Below are 17,413 nucleotides of genomic sequence, written 5' to 3' on the forward strand. Positions count from 1 at the left end.
TTATTTCATTCCCAAGTTCAGATATTTCATAATTAATATTAAATATGTTTATTTCATCAGACCGTAATCCTCAGTGTTAGGTAGATATAACCGAAACAAAGCTACTGTCTTTGGCTCTCTTTTGGTTATCTGTCTTAATTTTAGTATTAAACAAATTATGACAGTTTTGTTCAGACATACAATACTTATCACTATGTGCTAGCTGGGATTTCACTTTTTAATAGGCCTCTCATTAGAACTTTTTTTCAGTCATTACAATATTTTCAGCTTTGTTCTAATAGCTAACTTTTAGAATTTTCTATAAAAGTTTAACAGTAAAAGCCAGATATCATTGAAACCGCAATACTAATGTTACTTTTTTTTTAATTGTAATTTTTGTATATTTGTTTTTATCATATATGTTGGCATATTTCTGTCTTTCCTCTTAAGCGATATAATTTTTAAAATGTTAATGACTGGTAAAATGAAAACCAATTAATAAAGAAGGAATTGGTCAATATTTTCTTTCTGGTTACTTGCTGTAGTTTCATGGATTTGTTTCGTACTGATTATTTTAAATCTTATGCGTTTCGTTTTATTCTTCAGTTGAATTTTGAGAACTTTTAGGAAAGCCTTGTATTCTTGTGAATGTTACAATAATAAATAAGATACCTATAAACAAAAAATTAAAAATTATGGTTTAGCAGGTGTTTGAAATTTGCTTGTTTTTGATAAATTTTACTAAAACACTGGTGCTGAAGTTTATTTGCTCAATGGAATATCTTTATTTACACAGCATGGGTTTGTCAAGTTTTATTGACTTTATTTTCAATTTTACTAAGTGAAAATAAAAAATATTGATGTAAATAATTGTAGTAATTTGTTCTGTTTTTCCTTACTTGTCCTGTCCTTTAAGTGACTTCCAAAAAATGTAGCGAACGTGATAGAAATATAGATCAAAATATTCTGTCAGGGCTAACAGACGTAAATAATTTTGTATGTTGTAAATAGTACATCATACGCGTATTTGTTTAATAAATTTTTTGGTAAGACTTATTATTTTCTAATAAAATTTCCTAACAGGTAAACGTGATTGATTGCTTCGACCGAACGCCATTATACATGTCATTGATATCATATCCTAGTGAATCAATAACATATCTGCTGCTAAAAGTTGGTGCTAACCCAAATTTCAAAAATAAAGCACAACTTTCATTGCTGCACTTAGCCAGCTTAGGTGCGCACAGTATGCTGCAAGTTTTCACAGTAGCTACATTACTTTATTTTGGAGCTGATGTCAATGCTAAAGATATAAAGCAAGAGACACCTTTACATAAAGCCGCTTTAAGTGGGTACACACCATTGATCAATCTTTTGGTACAAAATGGTGCAGACATTAATGAAAAAAATATTTGGGGACAAACGCCAATGAATATAGCTAAAATTCATAAGAATACAAGTGCTATAAGAATATTAGAAGAATTAGAAGATGAACACATTTATCAAGAATTAACTCTTTTAAATTTTCCTTTAAATGAGAATGTTCACAATGATTCCAAAAAATAAAAATAATTTCATTTTTTTTTTCTTTTAAATAAACTGATTTTGTTCTAAAATTAAAATACTTTAGTAACAAAACAAAACAAAATGTGGAGTGAACGTAAGACTTTCTCTTACTTTAATTTTAAAGGTTCTAATTTATTCATTTTTTCACCACAAATATTCTAACTCTGAATTTAAAATATACCTAATTGTTATTAACATTATCCAAGTTGTAATACTGTGCATTAGAATGAAAATTTACACTTTTTACCTACGGACATGCCTCTAATTGTGCTTTTAACCAATTTTTACTAGAAAATTATTTAAATAATAATTTACAGATGTCCTTAGTACATACGAAATTTAGAGAAATACTGATCCACTTTCGAAAAAGTCACAGAAAAGTGAAAGATCTTAATAGTAAGTTACTTGCAGTAAAAGAATTTTCATTAAACACTTAATTTTGTAATGAAGAAGTCAATATTAGCAAATATTAATCTAGTAAAATCTATACTTCATATATATCATGTCAGCACATGGCATTTATTTATTAATGACTAGTAACTAGGAGCTTTAAGTAAAGCAGTTATTCAATCCAGCGATGGCGACCAATTCTTGAAGTATACGGTTGGTTGTAAAATTTGAATAATAAGCGCAAATCATGAATAAAATAACTTTAAATTATACAAAAAAAACTAGCATTGAACAGAAAATTGAGGTACTCATGAAGATTTTTCAATTTTGCACACGGGTATTAGTATTTTAGTAAACAACTTAACGGTATTACCCCATATTTGTTGGTGCTGCTAAAGAATGGTTCTTTTCATATTCATTATTTTAAAGTTTATATGTTTTTGTAAACAAATGGCTAGTTCATGAAATAAATTTTAGAAACAAAGCGGAAATCAGGTGAAAAGGAAGTTTAGGGTATTTACGATTACGGGATTCTCTACCAACCTTCATCATCCACATGTCTATTGCGAATTGGTCTGAAACAATAATTAATATTGTATAAACGAGGTAGATCAATATAAGTGAAATTTGTACACAAAGTTAAAAGAAAATCGTTGTACCTATTTTCAGTAAAAATTTAAGCAAAATGAAAAAAATTTTCAGTAAAGTACCGTCGGAGAGGTTGAATTAAAAAGAAGAAATTTTTAGTAAATCTCTTTTATATGTAAGTTATTTATAAATAAAAAATATACATAATATCATACAAATTAAAATTCATCACAGTTAACAGTAATTTTAACGCTAAAATTTCATACAGCAAGACTATTAACATAATGAAAATAGAATAAAATAGTAAATTTGATGTTTTGTTTGATTAAATACAATTTACTTTGGAACATATTTTTAAGTAAGGAGGCTGTTGAACTTTCTAAATACGTTTCAATAAAATATTTTTTATTCCAAAAATATATCCTAATATGTTTAATTCTTTTTCAGTTATTTTACATGTTTAATCGTATAACATTATTTATACATGAAGAACTTTTGTTCTTACAAGAATCTGAAATATTAAGATTAAAGATAATCAGAGTTAAACCAGATAATCGGCACCAGCACCCTTTACGAGATAATATTGCCAATAAAAAGTAAAGTAAAGCTTATTTTTTCAGGCGGATTTTACGTCCAACTAACAATTAGGTGTCGTGTACGGAGGCGACTAGCAAACATACTTTACTGTAAATTTCTTTTATTACCCATTAAATAAAATCCAAGGCCTAAGATCGGGAATCGAACCCAGTACCACACTCATATTAGCTAAACAGGTCTCGCCTCTAACCGCGGCTACCGTGGCGCCTTAATAATTGTCCATATATTAATTAGACTTTATTAAAGAATTTCAAAAACAATACGAAAGTGGTCTGCAAGGTTAGCCTTCTATGAAGCAGAGGTAAATGCCTGACATTATCCGTGACTGAGCGAGGAACTGAGAGGTATACAGCAAAGTGCTTGATCTTCCTGAAACAGATGTATTTCCGATATTCTAATAAAGTATTAACAACACATTGCTACACAATGAGGGGACAAATGTCCTTGTGTGGACCTGCAGGTTCCTGTTAAGACAAGAGAAAGACAAACATAACTTATAAAGCTCAAGCTTTAAAGTAGGGTGTTCATCAAAAAGGTTAAACATTGTTAGGTAATAACACCTAGCGGAGAACATAGCAACTAGTAACATTATCTAGTTTATTGGAAAGGCAACTTTAAAAATAGATACCTTTGTATCAAATGATTAAAAATTAGATATAATGAAATATACAAAATTGACACTTTAAAAAGTCAAGTTAAATATATTAACATTTAAACCCAGGATTAAGCATGTTTTCTAAGTTAGATGACATTTACTGTTATGTAACTAAATTTTAAATGATCTGTTAAATTTTGTACAGTTCTTGCATCTAAAAAAATAAGGATTTGATTGCTATTGTAAAAAGCGTTGTTTTTTTTTAAAAAACCCTTCCAAACTCTACAGATGGAGCTAGGTTGATTATCTGGTTTTAGAAGACATATTACTATACAAGTTAATTAACCAATAATGCATTACCAAATGCATAAATTATGTATTTATATACAAACAAAATAAAGGGAACATTCTTATCAGTTATGTAGGATGTGCATGGTGATGAGGATGACATTCCCTTCCGGTGTTTCGTTGACTGCGTATAACTTCTAGTTGATGTTGCAGAGATTTTCGCAAGTCAACCAAACTTTTCTGAAAATACATAAAAATAATGAAAATAAATAGCGCTAATGACCTTCGATGTCCACGCACCTTAAATTAAACATAATAATAAGAGAAGATATATGCTGCGTCATTAATGAACTGGACTAAGAAGTCTGCGAAAGATCGCAGAGACCAGTTTGAGTTCTGTCTCCTCTCAGGTTGTTAAATTGTTTGTATTATAGCAAAAAAAAAAAAAAAAAAAGAAAGAAAAGTTGTTAGCAGTTTTCTATGAAAAGGAAAATTATTAGAAAAGAAAATCTGGTATGAAAAAACTTCCACATGATTCTCTTCTACTCCAACTTTCACAGTTGTAAGTGCCATTACTGTGCTAATTATCAGCTCAACATCATAATTCTAGCAACTAGTAACATACGTAGGTGGTAAAAAAAGTAGTGCTTTCAAAATGGACACCAAAGAAAGATATTAAGTTTTACTCCCCCGAAAACCCTCCGTAAAGTCAACATTTTCAAGAAAAAAGAGTTCAAGTTAAACATTAATGTACCTTTTCACTTTCCATTTTTCTGATTTCCTCTTCTTCATTTTCTTCAGATAATGTTAACCTTTCACTTAGTTTATTAAGTTTTGTAGAAAGAAAAGCCATGTCTGTTTGTACTCTTAAATATTCTTGAGCTAGCTGGAATATTAATTACTAAATATCAGAACAATATGCAAAGAATTTTAGAAAATATACATTTATTAATAATAACAGTAATGAGGCGCCACGGTAGCCTAGCGTTAGACGCGTCGAGACCTGTACAGTTAATATATATTGTGGTACTGGGTTCGATTCCCGGTCTAGGCCTTGGATTTTATTTAACTGTTAATAAAAGAAATTTACAGTAAAGTATGTTTGTTAGTCGCCTCCGTCCACGACTCCTAAATGGTAGTTGTACCTAAAGCCCGTCTGGAAAAAATAGGCATTACTTTACTTTACTGAATAACAGTAATGGATAATGAGTCTAAAAAAATGAATTAGTAGACTTAATTGTCAAAACAGAATACTAATAAAATTTTAATGAAAATAATGTAACATTATTTATATGTAATTATTTTATGTATATGTAAGAGTGCCTCAATTTAGTAATGTACTTTTACTATAACCTTGCCATGTTATTAAAGGCAAGATTTTACGGAGAGGTTTTTCCATTGTGAGACATCTGGATATTGCTTTGAGTTAATTTTACAGATAACATTGAACATGTCCGTCAGTTAGGTCGTTTTAGTTTTTTCTTTTTAACGTTTCTGTAATGTTCTTCTGTGCTAAAATTATTCTGTTGTTACGTAAAGGTTAGTGTGAGGTTCCATTAGGGAACTTATATAAAAACAAACGAGGTTTTTTGTATATAAATGCAAAGATATGTTTTTCAATAAGGAAATACATTTAAAAGAAAGTAATAATATTAAAAATAAGTACGGTACTCAGTCAAGGCCTAGAATATGACAGAGTATTTATTTTGAGGAATTTTTGAATACATATACGGAAAATTTGATGTTTTTTGACCTTGAAAAAAATGTACGTGTCGAAAAGATTTTTTTTTGTCTCTCCAGAAGACTCGCATTAAGAATTATGGGACAATTTAAAATGTGCCTAGGAACTATATATATATTTTTTTTTTAAATTTAAGGTGAGACAACATCTTAGGTCTCTGGTATATGCAGCCATTTTTAGTTAACTGCCGGCCTCTGAACAACGAGATGTAAGAAGAAGATAAAATCTAAGGGTTGGAAGCTGGATTCGAACCTGAAATCTACGCGTGGTAATCCTAAAACAAACTAAATTAAGAGTTCTTCTGTTCAGCTAAGTGATAAGGCGTTCCTCTAAAGTTTCATTCTGCGTAACGTACAATTATATTATCACTTATTCGCAATTAAAAAGCGAAAATTTCTTAACTGAATAGATTCATAGAACGAATATTTTATTTTAAAACAGCACTTAGGAATCTCCTAAATTTGTGTACCACATTATGTACAGAAAATAATTCTATGAAAATTGATTTTAGGGCGTCATGGAACGCTCTCTAAAACATCATTTCAGAGGTTTACAAACTGTAATAATGTTAGTAAGACTTACAATTTGGTTCTGAAATTCGGAGTAAGAAGAAATGTAAGTTAGAACCTTAACAATTGCAGTATAAGAAAGTGGTGTAAGTGTAAACATTAGATTTGTTATTTTTTTTTTGCATTTTAATTAAACTTCTAGTTTAATATATAATATATATTTTAATAAAATTATTTACCTGTTTATGCTCTTCAAATATTTCAACAGATTGTTTAATGTTTGGATCAGGCGGTATAGGCTGCAGATTTGGTTCAAGCATCAAGTAAATATTATCTAATTCATTATTGTGCGTACTACCTGAAAATAATTTTTAAACAAATTAGAAATAAGTTCATATAAATTATATTTTAAAAAAATGAAAAAGTGATAGTCGTTTTTATTTTTTACATTACAATGGATTATTTTATAGCTTGGATTATTTGATTAAAAAAATTCAAATAGTTAACAATTTATTCATGAATGTTCTTTAATCAAAGTAATTAAATATTGGATAAAATGTTCATGTTATAAGAACATGAAGTGAAAGGAAAATACCCATTGTATCTCTGGGAAAACACCTGAGACATAGATTGCTGTTCATTACAAATTCCCTACTTTTATTGCGATTTTTGGAAAAAAAAAAATAATAATAATATATTTTAAATTTTGTTTTGTTTTGAGAATTTGATTTACACTCACTGTTATCATAAACATAGATAGTATTTGTTTCAACTGAGAACCATTTGAAATCACACATTGTACTACTACAACTAATACTGAGGGCACACTAAATCTGCCCGTATGAGTCAACTTTCTTAACATAGATTCTACTAACCCCTTATCCACCCTCCAACACATAACACTCTGACCAAACTAAAAACATATGTATATATAAGTGAGCACACATTCACAAAACATATATGTCATAAATATATACTAAAAGATAAAATAAATGAGAGGAGTTTATATGAGTTATGCTACAGATAAACAACAAACATGTTTGAAAAAAAAGTCTCTGACATATTACTCAGATATCATTTCTTTTCCCGTAATCCTAGAGATTTAATTTTCTTCATACGGAATAAAAGAAATGGTACTTGCCTTTAATACAGCGGAACTGCTGTCAAAAATAAATTTCCACAATTTGTAGGGAGGCACAACTTGACTTAACTGAGACACTTCTTTTTAATTCCCGTAGGTGATGGCTCTAAGAAACCTATATACTAGGAAGGTTATTTCCTAAACCTTATCAAACGTTAGCAGTCACAGCCACAGTAGGAGAGTCATCAAAATATAAGACAGTAACTTCGTAAAAAGTGCACAACATCGTTGGTGAAATTAAAAGCTAATATGCTTGAGTAGTATAAATTACATAGGGGTCAACCGTCTCAATCCTACTTTGAGAAATACCTAAGGAAATATCTCATAATTCATCCCAAGGAAATCTTTAGCATGCCAGGAAAACTGTAAACCAAGCTTTCCAGTTTCTGGTGAGTTTGAATCTGAATGTGAAGAAGGCAAAAGTAGACATCTTTGAGAAATGACAAATACCATAATACTACCACTACATCTATTTTCAGAACAAAATTGGACAAAAGTGAACACAAAACTTTAAAGGAGAAGAAAAAATATGTCTTACTATGTAGAAAGGAGGCGTCTTTTAATTATAAAAGGACCAAATCTACCAGAAGTATAGGGAACTAATTTCACTTAATACTCAGCATACAGACAACGTTATAGTTCGCCGTGTAATTATTGTTACATTCTAAGAAATGTAACTTAAAACGTTAATTCTTTAAAAATTAAGTGTTCTTTTATTTCCTTTCTCCTAATGTTAATTATTACTAATATCACTCAACTTATATTACTTTTCAGTTATTTTTTTAATGGAAGCTTTTATTTACTTTATGCAGCTAATATCTTACACAGTTAAGGACATTAATGGGTAGTAAAAATTCTTCATGCTACAAAGATAATAATTACAGTTAAGGAATTTACAAAAGAACTTGTTTATGAGTTAAAAAATATGTATGTATATATGTATATTTTTTGCATTATAAATTTATTTTACAAACATCAACTAGTAATTAAATTTCAAACGGACTTATTAAGTATAAAATCTGACTAACAATGGTTTTTAAAATTTTGAACGAATGCCAAAAGGAAAAAAAAGTTCTTGTGAGATGAGAGAAAAAAAAAAAAATGTTGACAATTTGGAACAGCTGCAACAAACACCAACAGCTCGTGTGCTAGCATGAATCATATTGGCTGTGACTCATACTAATTGTGGCAATGGCCAGCATCATTTTTAAAACAGAGAATACATTTAAGCATTTCTAAAGATAAATGTAATTTAATTTAGATTTGTTTACCTACTTACAATATGAAAGGGAAAATAAATTTAATTTCTAAATAAAAAACAACTTATGTAAACATTGAATCTACTTTCTCTTGTTTTAATTGAGATTCTCTATTAAAATTTTTCTTATTACTCAATACAAACTTAAGCTATCAAGATATAGAATATTGCTTGTTACATCAATTGCTGTTTAATAAAATAAACACATTTCAACGGTTTTTTTTTGTATTGTGATAAAAAAATATATTAATTTTGTAATCGTTTGTAGAAAATTATATACTACATCACCATCTTTTATTGTGAAATTAGGTTCTTTTTTTTTTTATGCCCATCCTTTAATCTATATTGAACTACTGAAATTCTTTCAGGATAGTTAGAACAAATTAAATGCGAAAGAACTTAAGTTTATATGTAAGAATGATGACAACATTGGGAACAGCACTTAACACCTAACAATAGAATTGAGGCAAGGCGGGAGGATGTTACATCATATGCTGTTTAATTATATTAATTTGCTCAGATTAGTTTACATTGTTTTCGTGCGCTGCTACTGTTTTCAATGAATCGATTATTATATTGTTAAAAATAATATTTTACATAAGTATAATTTAAAAAGTTTAAGCATAAGAGTGATAGACTCTGAATAGATTTTGAAACTGGCCGCAACGATTTTCTCTAAACTTCACCCTAAAGTGTAACTTCAATACGATTTACATTTTTACAAAGCATATCTTAATAGTAAGAAGAAATGTATGAAAATTGTTTGATGAAAGATTTAGAATTTTGAGAATTGGAGTCATGAAGGCAGTACGAATGGATACACTACTTTTTTTTATATCTTTGTTCGGGACTATCAATCTTTAGAGTGTTTTGTCCTATTTTATTGTATTTATTTTTAACGGCTTTTCTTTTCGTTCAAACGAATAAAATTCTTCCCGTACTTACCTACAATTTGAAAATATTTGCTTTCTTTCAAGTCTAATTTATAAGAGTTTTCCAAATTTAACAAAGTAAATAAGCTGCAAAACAATCAACCAAATATGAAAATTTAAAGGACTGGCTTTGAATTTAAAAAAAACATTAAAAAAAAAGGGACAGTAAAACTGGCATTACAAATGAAAGACAAATATTTTCTATTTTGAATAAGTTAGTGTTCTTTTCATATAGAATACTGGGCACAAGTTTTACTGCACGTCTAACATAGTGAAAAATGAACGTTTTTAGCTTCTTTAACAAAATAGAATTCAAACTAATAAGAATGTACACTACTAATGAGAATACTGAACGATTTCAGTCAACATTTAGGAAAGCTAGGTTAAGAAGTTTCAATAAAATGATACAAATTTTTAGATTAGTTTGCTTTAAATGAAATTAAAGAGTTGTCTAGTGATGAGAAGTATTTTCTGTAATAAGAGTACACTATCTGGAAGGCAAATGCACTAAATAATGCAAAATAAAATCAGTGCTCGGGCGTCAATGTCGCAGATGTTGACCCGCCTTAATATCAAAAATTAAAGTGTTAAATTCACTTAAATAATTATTAAACATCTACGGCAGTATTTTTGAATATAACGTAATGATATAATTGATACGAAATAAATGATAGAGAATAAAATTATGTAAATTTAAAACCGTCTGTCGTCTATAAAATACTATCTAACCTCTCCAATTTCTAAACTTGACGGGTTTAATGTCCTAATCCAAACTCTAACTAAGCAAAGCTATTTTAGTAACACACAGGAATTATTAGTAAGTAAATTTTTACCTCCTTCCCTACTCAGTGCCCCCAAAATAAATGTTTACTAATAAATTTAAAGAAATCTCAGAATATTTTTAACTAAATAAAGATTAACGAAGAATTTTGTTCTTTAACTAGGATTTAAATAAATATTTTCATTTCTAAACAAATAATTTTTTTTTTGTATAACAAAAATTAATATATTTTTATCAGAAAAGTCAACGTAGATTAATCATAAATACTGCATGTGCAGCATAATATTGGGTGGAATTTCTATTTTCTGAAAATCAACAGACATTTTGTATAGAGACGATGACATTTGTTTGTAAGTAACATGTTCTAACTTAAAATATTTGATTGCAAGTGTTTAAAATGAAAAGCTTATTGTAGCCGCTTTTTTCTTGCGAATGAAAATATCTTTCATGTTTTTAATGATCTAAATATGCTAGTTAAAAACCAACTTGCCCGAACTTAGAGATTTCATTTTTTTTTATTATTATTTTAGGTTTTTCTTTCCTAAAAGTAGACTTCTTATCACTTAAAGGTAAAAAATGCTGCAACTGAAAGTTGCTTTTTTTACGTTTAACGAAGTTTTTGTCCCATATCTAGAAAGAGCCACCTTTGTAGTGATATCGAAAAGCAATAGATTCGAGTGTCTGCCGGATAAAGTATTTCCTTCTTCCAGATCCATCACCCTATTTTTAAGGCACAAACGCCCATGGAAACAAAAGAGACTGTGAAAACGGAAAATGCTGGTTTCGAACGCCCTCAGGCATCTCCGATACTTATGATAGTCATCAACACAGTCACAAAATCAGTTCCAGGATATTTGCTAAACTTTTACCACACGCAGTAAATCAACCATGGTGATGCGATCTTCATTCATTATCTTAAGCGATTTGATGAAAACGTCCTAGCGTTTAATTAAGTAGTGGGCACAATATTTTTTTCTGCCCAATGCCATTTTGGTGAATAGCCATTTTTTAAGATAGTAAACACTAAAATTGGGCAACTTAATAAAGTTGTTCGCGGTTATTCAGATATTTGGATAACGGACTTAACCATCCGACTAAATCTATCTGTCATGTTTTCAAAATGAATGAAAGGTTTGGAGCTGCGCTCTATTTCGGCACTTGAGAACACATGGTAATGCCTCGTAGAGAGTTCAGGCCGAGCTTTATACCATTCTTTGTTTTGATTTTGATAAGCGAATTTGCATTCATTTTCAAAATGTTTGTATCTGCACGGATAATCAGGTAAGTTGCTCTAACTCTTGTGTCTTTAGTTCCAGAATGAAGATGGAATTTATTTAGTGAAAACAAAGATAACTAGCCTGAATACTAGGACGTATGGGAATTTCGAGTAAAGAAAAGTTGATAAATAATCTTCCGATGATCCTTATGGCACAATGGGCGGTGTAAGATGGTCCTGGTGACATTTTCCAGGACAAGCAGTACGACTATAGGTCTTTCAAGGGCCTCCTCTGACTCCTAGTTGGAGACTTCTCTAAATATTGGGGTTTATGACAGATCCCTTTTAAGAGAGTTTGTGAGATGGAGGATAAGTTCACGACTTTCAATCGAACAAGAAGAGCTTATGTTGTTTCCTCTTAAGGTTGTTCGTTAATTTCGAACTACTGAGACTAAAGTGATTTAGGAATAAGATTATAAAGATATTAGAACTGAATTTTAAATTTTTTAAAGAATTAGATGGGATTTTGTCGCTGCTTGGTAACAAAAGGAAGAAGTATTTAACGATTTAAAAAGAGTTTAAACCCATTTCCAAAGCGTAAGATTCCTACTTAAACTTTAACTTTGTGTTTTTCCTATCTGGAATTTTAGAAAGATGGTTACACTTGTAGACAGTTTTATTAAATTTCCTTAAAACAAAATGTTTAGAAACATCAGACGCAATTGTCAGCCATAATTCTCAGTAATATGCTTGTTTGAAGTTTATTAGTATCTGTTTCTAACCATTTAAAAAAATATTAGGCTACTTGAACATTTTATTACCCTGCAAGCATAACTAGATGGATACAAAGAAACAAATCGTTAAGATTGAAAAGATAACGAGCCAAAAGTTTTACGCTCTTACCTTTCGACTTTGCCCTTGGAATGGTAGGTGGTAGTTTAGAATAATCTGAATCATGATTAAAGCGTTGATGTGTACTTATTGTTTCAATCGGATGATCAGTTTTTCTATTGTTTTCATTATTATTAGTTACTATTGCTAATGTTAAACCATTAGCTTCCTCCCATTTTGGCGGCTGAAATTAAACATTACGCATAAATGAAGTCAGAATAACATTAATATTTAATGAGGAACAATGTTTAAAACAAATTTTCTATTTCAATTGATTTTATGTAATAAGTTAATAACTAACCTCTTCATCAACCTGAATTGAGAGGTTTGAGCAAAACTTTGGATCTGGTAATGTTGATGCATATTTAATTCCATTCGTTGGTTTTCCTGAATAAGTTTTTAATTATTCAATGGAAAAAAAAAAATAAAAATAAAGAAACTAAATAAATAAATTATTTTAATTTCAGTCTAAGAAAGAAAATATTTATAATTCTTACTAAGACTTTCAACATAGGATTCCGGAATTTCTTCTTCATCATCATCAGTACAATCTGTGCAGTCATCAGGTTCGGCTGAAACAAACAGTACATTAAATAACCTTCCTTCAACAAATTAGTTAAATAAGTTAACTGGATTATCATTATGGAAGTAAACGTTAGAAATAATTTATCGTAAAAATAAGTTTAAGGCCGGTTTGATACTTTCTTGTTTTATGTTGTATTAAAGAAATTAATTTTAAGTCGTTTAGATCAAATTTTAATGTGGTAACTGCACTCAAACAATTTTCTGAAGATTTATGTACTTAGCTAAATTCTAAAAAGAAATTCTGAGATCCAAAAATAAAGGAGAGTATTTAAACCAAGAGCGGACCAATGGAATACCATGTACCAATTACATGTGAAAGATACATTTTCACTTTAACACCTGAGTTCCAATACAGGCACTTGAACGCTTACTTAGTTTTGTCTGTTGTAAAAGAAGGTAGCCAACTTTTTGACAATTTCTTTGTATATAAAAGTGCTCTCAAAAGTTAAACTTAATACATTCGGATTTGCCAAGATGAAGGAAGAAAGCAAAACTTGTCTAGCCGGTTTCTTTTAAATTCACTTTCTTTTGGAAACTTTTTTATGATGTAAAAAACTTAAAATTCACATCCCAACTCTTTGATTGCATTTCAGAATTGAATACAAGTAAGTTAAGAGATTTACAGTGTCACTATTAGTTTTCATAATCTCCGATTTATATTTGAGTTTATATTAAGACTAAATGAGAAAAGTAAATGCCTATTTTTTCAGCAGACTTTTTGTTCTACATGACAGGGTGTCGTGGACGGAGGCGGATAGCTAGCATACTTCAATTTATATATATTTTATATTAAATAAAATCCAAGAGAATCAAATCAATATCCATTATATATCTCTTCTTTTCAGGCCTTCCCTCTTAACGCTTGAAAATCGTGGCGCCTAAAGAATAAATAAATTGTTACATAATAATACTTACGCATAGAGTCATCATCAGATTTAATTGGTTCATCGAATCCATTAAAATAAGGCATTAATTTATCCATGACACTAACGACTTCTTCCATTGACGGACGTATTTTTGGTTCTTTATCCCAACACCTTAAAGTATAATTTTATTTTAATTTGTATTATTCATCAATGATAACTACTGCTGCTAAAAAAAAAAAATCCATACCTAGTATATAATGTATGTATTGGTCGCGGACAGCCGATAATAACTGGAGGACGTAATCCTTTATGAACTGACCACATAATGCTATAGGCAGTACTTCGATCTCCTTTGAAGGGTCTCTCCCTAGCAATTAATTCCCATAATATTATTCCCCAACTATATATGTCACATTTTTCAGTATACTTTGAACCTAAAAGAAATAGATCAGAAATAATTAGAGAAATAAAGTTATTGGTAAAGAGAGGATTCACATTATGAAATGCAGGCAGAATAAAAAGAGAAAAAAAAAAGCATTATGGGTAAATGAAGAAAGCTTTCCTACTCTTTTCTACGTCATTTTGTTTTGCACTGTACTACCATAAAAATAGATTTGTGCAGAATAATTTATCACAAGCAGAATTTCAAATTAAACTTTACAATTAGCAGTGGATTTCTAATTTAGAGATAATTACGACCTTGAATGGAATACTGGAATTAAACTCTCTTCATACCTTCAAAAACTTCAGGTGCCATCCACGCAGCACTTCCTTTGTTATTAGTCATATAAGTTTTCTTATCACAAGCTGTACCAAAGTCACATATTTTTAAAATTCTTCCACCATGAACCAAAAGTAAGTTAGGTGATTTTAGGTCTCTATAAAAAAAAACAACAAATAATCTATGAATAACATAATACATCTCTATTAAAAATTATTTCAACTGGAAGACGTCCTCTTTAACAAAATATAATACAAATATATAAAAATTATAGATCTACAAATATATCATGAGTACAAGTAGGTTATGAACAACTGGAGACAATTCGTGGAAATTTTGAAAAACTGACGATTCTTCCAATGGACTGATGTCAAGAACTCTATTAGCACATAAGCGAAATATTAAACTTCAATTTTCTATAATTTTTATTTTTGAGTAAACAATGGATACAAACACAAGCGAAGATCAATTTTTAAAAACCAGTTTTCCTACTCTTCACGGGAACCTCAAAACACATATTTTTGAGAAAACTCAAAGTCAAAAAAATGATTACCTTCTCTATTTAGTAGTATGAGAAAGTATAAACAAACTAATCAAGTTCTAAACCAAAATAAAACAGGCCCAGCTTCTGTTGAATTTCAACATCATACGAGAAGTATTTCTTAAAAATTTCGGGTATTCATCAACAAACATTTAGCAAAAAAATTAAAATTATTTGGTTAGAAGTAAAAGTTTGCTGTTTAGGAAAGCTATTTTTCATAACTTGTAATTAAAAAGGTCAAACAAGTTTGTTATAATGAAAATGAAAAGTGACACATTTTAATGCGCATTAACTTGGTCTAGAAATCTGCTAGTTCAGTTAGGATTTGTATATGTATATGTGTAAGAAAGCAAGGGTAATTTTTAGGTTTTCAGGAATCTTTTGGAATGAGTAAATGCTGCGTGGGTGATATGTAAAATGACTGGACTCCGGACTGGACCGGATACAGTAGCATTAGGTGCCAAGAACCACCTCTGCAATGCACCTTAAAAAAAAGCACTCATTAATTTAGGGAATGTAAAATTTGCAGTTGAAGAGGAAGTAAAAATAATTGGGAACTCATGCCTTGCTAATGCAAAAATGAAAGAACATATAATAAAAATACAATTTTATTCTCACAAATAATAAAAGGTGGATTAGAAAATAAATAATAAATACTTAAATATTTAGATAATTGGTAAGAAATGTACCTATGTATAAGAGAAGGGGTCATACCATGAAGATATGCAACTCCCTTAGCACACTGGAGTGCCCAGTTCATCGCATGACCAGCAGTGTACTTTTTGTAAGGTGCAGAGTGTAGAACTATAACATTAATGTTATAATAAATTTACAAATTTGGCATTCAGTTTGTGAAGTATGAATATTAATTTAAATACACTCAGTCATTTAAATAATACTTTCTCAAATCTATTACAATGAAACTCACTTCATTTCCTCACTTTAAGCGGAAATCAATTATTTTTTGTAAATAATTAAACCAGTTTCTGTTTTCAAAAATAAGCACATAAGCCTCGATACTATAATATTTATGTTCTTAAACTGGATTACAACCGCAGATCCCGGATTCGAATCCAGCTGCTTGCGCTTATATTTTTTTCCTAGGAGTTCTAACAGCTCACTATCCGGTGATAGACTGTGTTTTCTGTAGCGAGAAAACACTGTCTGAAGACCGGCCGTGCACTGTAAAAAGCTCCGGGCGCCAATGACCACAGATATTGACGCGCTTTAAATTTGTAATAAACAAAAAATTACTACCAATAAATGAATAGGTCAAGTAAGAGACTTACTAGATTCACCGATAATTTTGAAAAATGTTTTAAAATACTAAATAAAATAGAAATTTAATAAGTATTATAGCTTACAGCCCAATAAAATAAAAATAAAAACTTACCATTGTATAAGGAACCTTCTTCTGCATATTCCATTACTAAACAAACTGGATTTTCACAAGCTCCATACAACTTAACTATATTTGGATGAGATACTCTAGAAAGTTGTTTAACTTCAACTGCAAATGCTTTTTTTTCTGCTTCAGTTTCTATCGATTTTACAGCTACATCTACACCTTTCCATTGTGCTTTATAAACAACACCAAAACTTCCTTTACCAAGGATCTGAAATTCAACTACGAGGTTACTTTTAAGTTTTTATTCAACAAATAAGTTTCAATTAGGTTTAAAAAGAGTAGGGACAAAACAGCTCCTTAATGTTAAAAATTTACCAAAATCATCGAATTATGAATAGCGAAACATATAATAACGTTTTAGAGTAATAACTAGTTTTGATAACAAACCTCTTTACGTTGGATATCATTGATATCGATTTTTTCTACAAACGCATGTGGGGGAATGATTGTATCACCACCTGCCATTGATTAAGTTCACTTTTCTAATTAAAATTGTCATTAAAAAGTAGACTGTTAAATATTAAAAAAAAAAAATTCACCCCGCCATGTTTAAACTTCACTCTGTATGAAAGTAACACACACTTAATAACACATGTTGCCAACCAAACCAATACACAAACCGTAACCTTCTAATTTTAATTACATCGATTATTCTTACGAATTCACTAGCAATAATCTCCTATTTTTTTTTATTTTATTTATGTAGCTAATATATTTTCTATAAGTATCATTTTACGTATGTAAGTCTTTAAAGGATTCATAAAATTTAGTTTTTGTTAGTCTCTGGTAGATTACTATTACTCATACATATCGATGATTA

At 29.7% G+C, this 17,413-nt stretch overlaps 2 protein-coding genes across 9 annotated transcripts in view; one reads left to right on the forward strand and one right to left on the reverse strand.

The window, feature by feature from the left end:
• Positions 1–8,322, forward strand: part of LOC141456718 (glutaminase liver isoform, mitochondrial-like) — a 10,119-nt gene extending 1,797 nt beyond the window's left edge. The window contains exons 4-6 of one of the 8 annotated variants that reach the window (XR_012459926.1): positions 7,492–7,783; positions 7,874–8,041; positions 8,169–8,322. Coding sequence is in view for 6 of the 8 variants with exons in the window: in XM_074132945.1 (XP_073989046.1) it covers positions 1,063–1,545 (483 nt within the window). In the remaining 2 variants the exon portion in view is untranslated. The other 7 variants (XR_012459925.1, XM_074132950.1, XM_074132949.1 and 4 more) reach the window with 7 other exon arrangements.
• LOC141456712 (mitogen-activated protein kinase kinase kinase 7-like) lies at positions 3,493–17,187 on the reverse strand. The gene is made up of 12 exons (XM_074132934.1): positions 16,981–17,187; positions 16,579–16,801; positions 15,875–15,989; positions 14,659–14,801; positions 14,171–14,357; positions 13,973–14,094; positions 12,970–13,044; positions 12,774–12,859; positions 12,485–12,656; positions 6,493–6,611; positions 4,758–4,889; positions 3,493–4,243 (listed from the first exon to the last, which is right to left on the reverse strand). Exons 1-12 carry the CDS (start codon positions 17,056–17,058, stop codon positions 4,133–4,135), a joined length of 1,563 nt encoding a protein of 520 aa, XP_073989035.1. The 5' UTR covers positions 17,059–17,187; the 3' UTR covers positions 3,493–4,132.
• Between the last annotated feature and the right edge of the window lie 226 nt (positions 17,188–17,413).

The sequence above is a fragment of the Rhodnius prolixus genome, unplaced genomic scaffold, assembly GCF_049639745.1.
Source record: "Rhodnius prolixus isolate KJV_2025 unplaced genomic scaffold, Rpr scaffold_10, whole genome shotgun sequence".
In the NCBI taxonomy this organism is placed as follows: domain Eukaryota; kingdom Metazoa; phylum Arthropoda; class Insecta; order Hemiptera; family Reduviidae; genus Rhodnius; species Rhodnius prolixus.

Excerpts from the sequence above, each read along its gene's own strand:
- LOC141456712 (XM_074132934.1), bottom strand. The coding sequence starts at position 17,058 with ATGGCAGGTGGTGATACAATCATTCCCCCACATGCGTTTGTAGAAAAA. Across the intron at positions 12,657-12,773 it reads CAATTCAGGTTGATGAAGAG|CCGCCAAAATGGGAGGAAGC; the intron begins GTTAGTTATTAA and ends GTTTAATTTCAG. Across the intron at positions 6,612-12,484 it reads TCCAAGGGCAAAGTCGAAAG|GTAGTACGCACAATAATGAA; the intron begins GTAAGAGCGTAA and ends AATTATTTTCAG.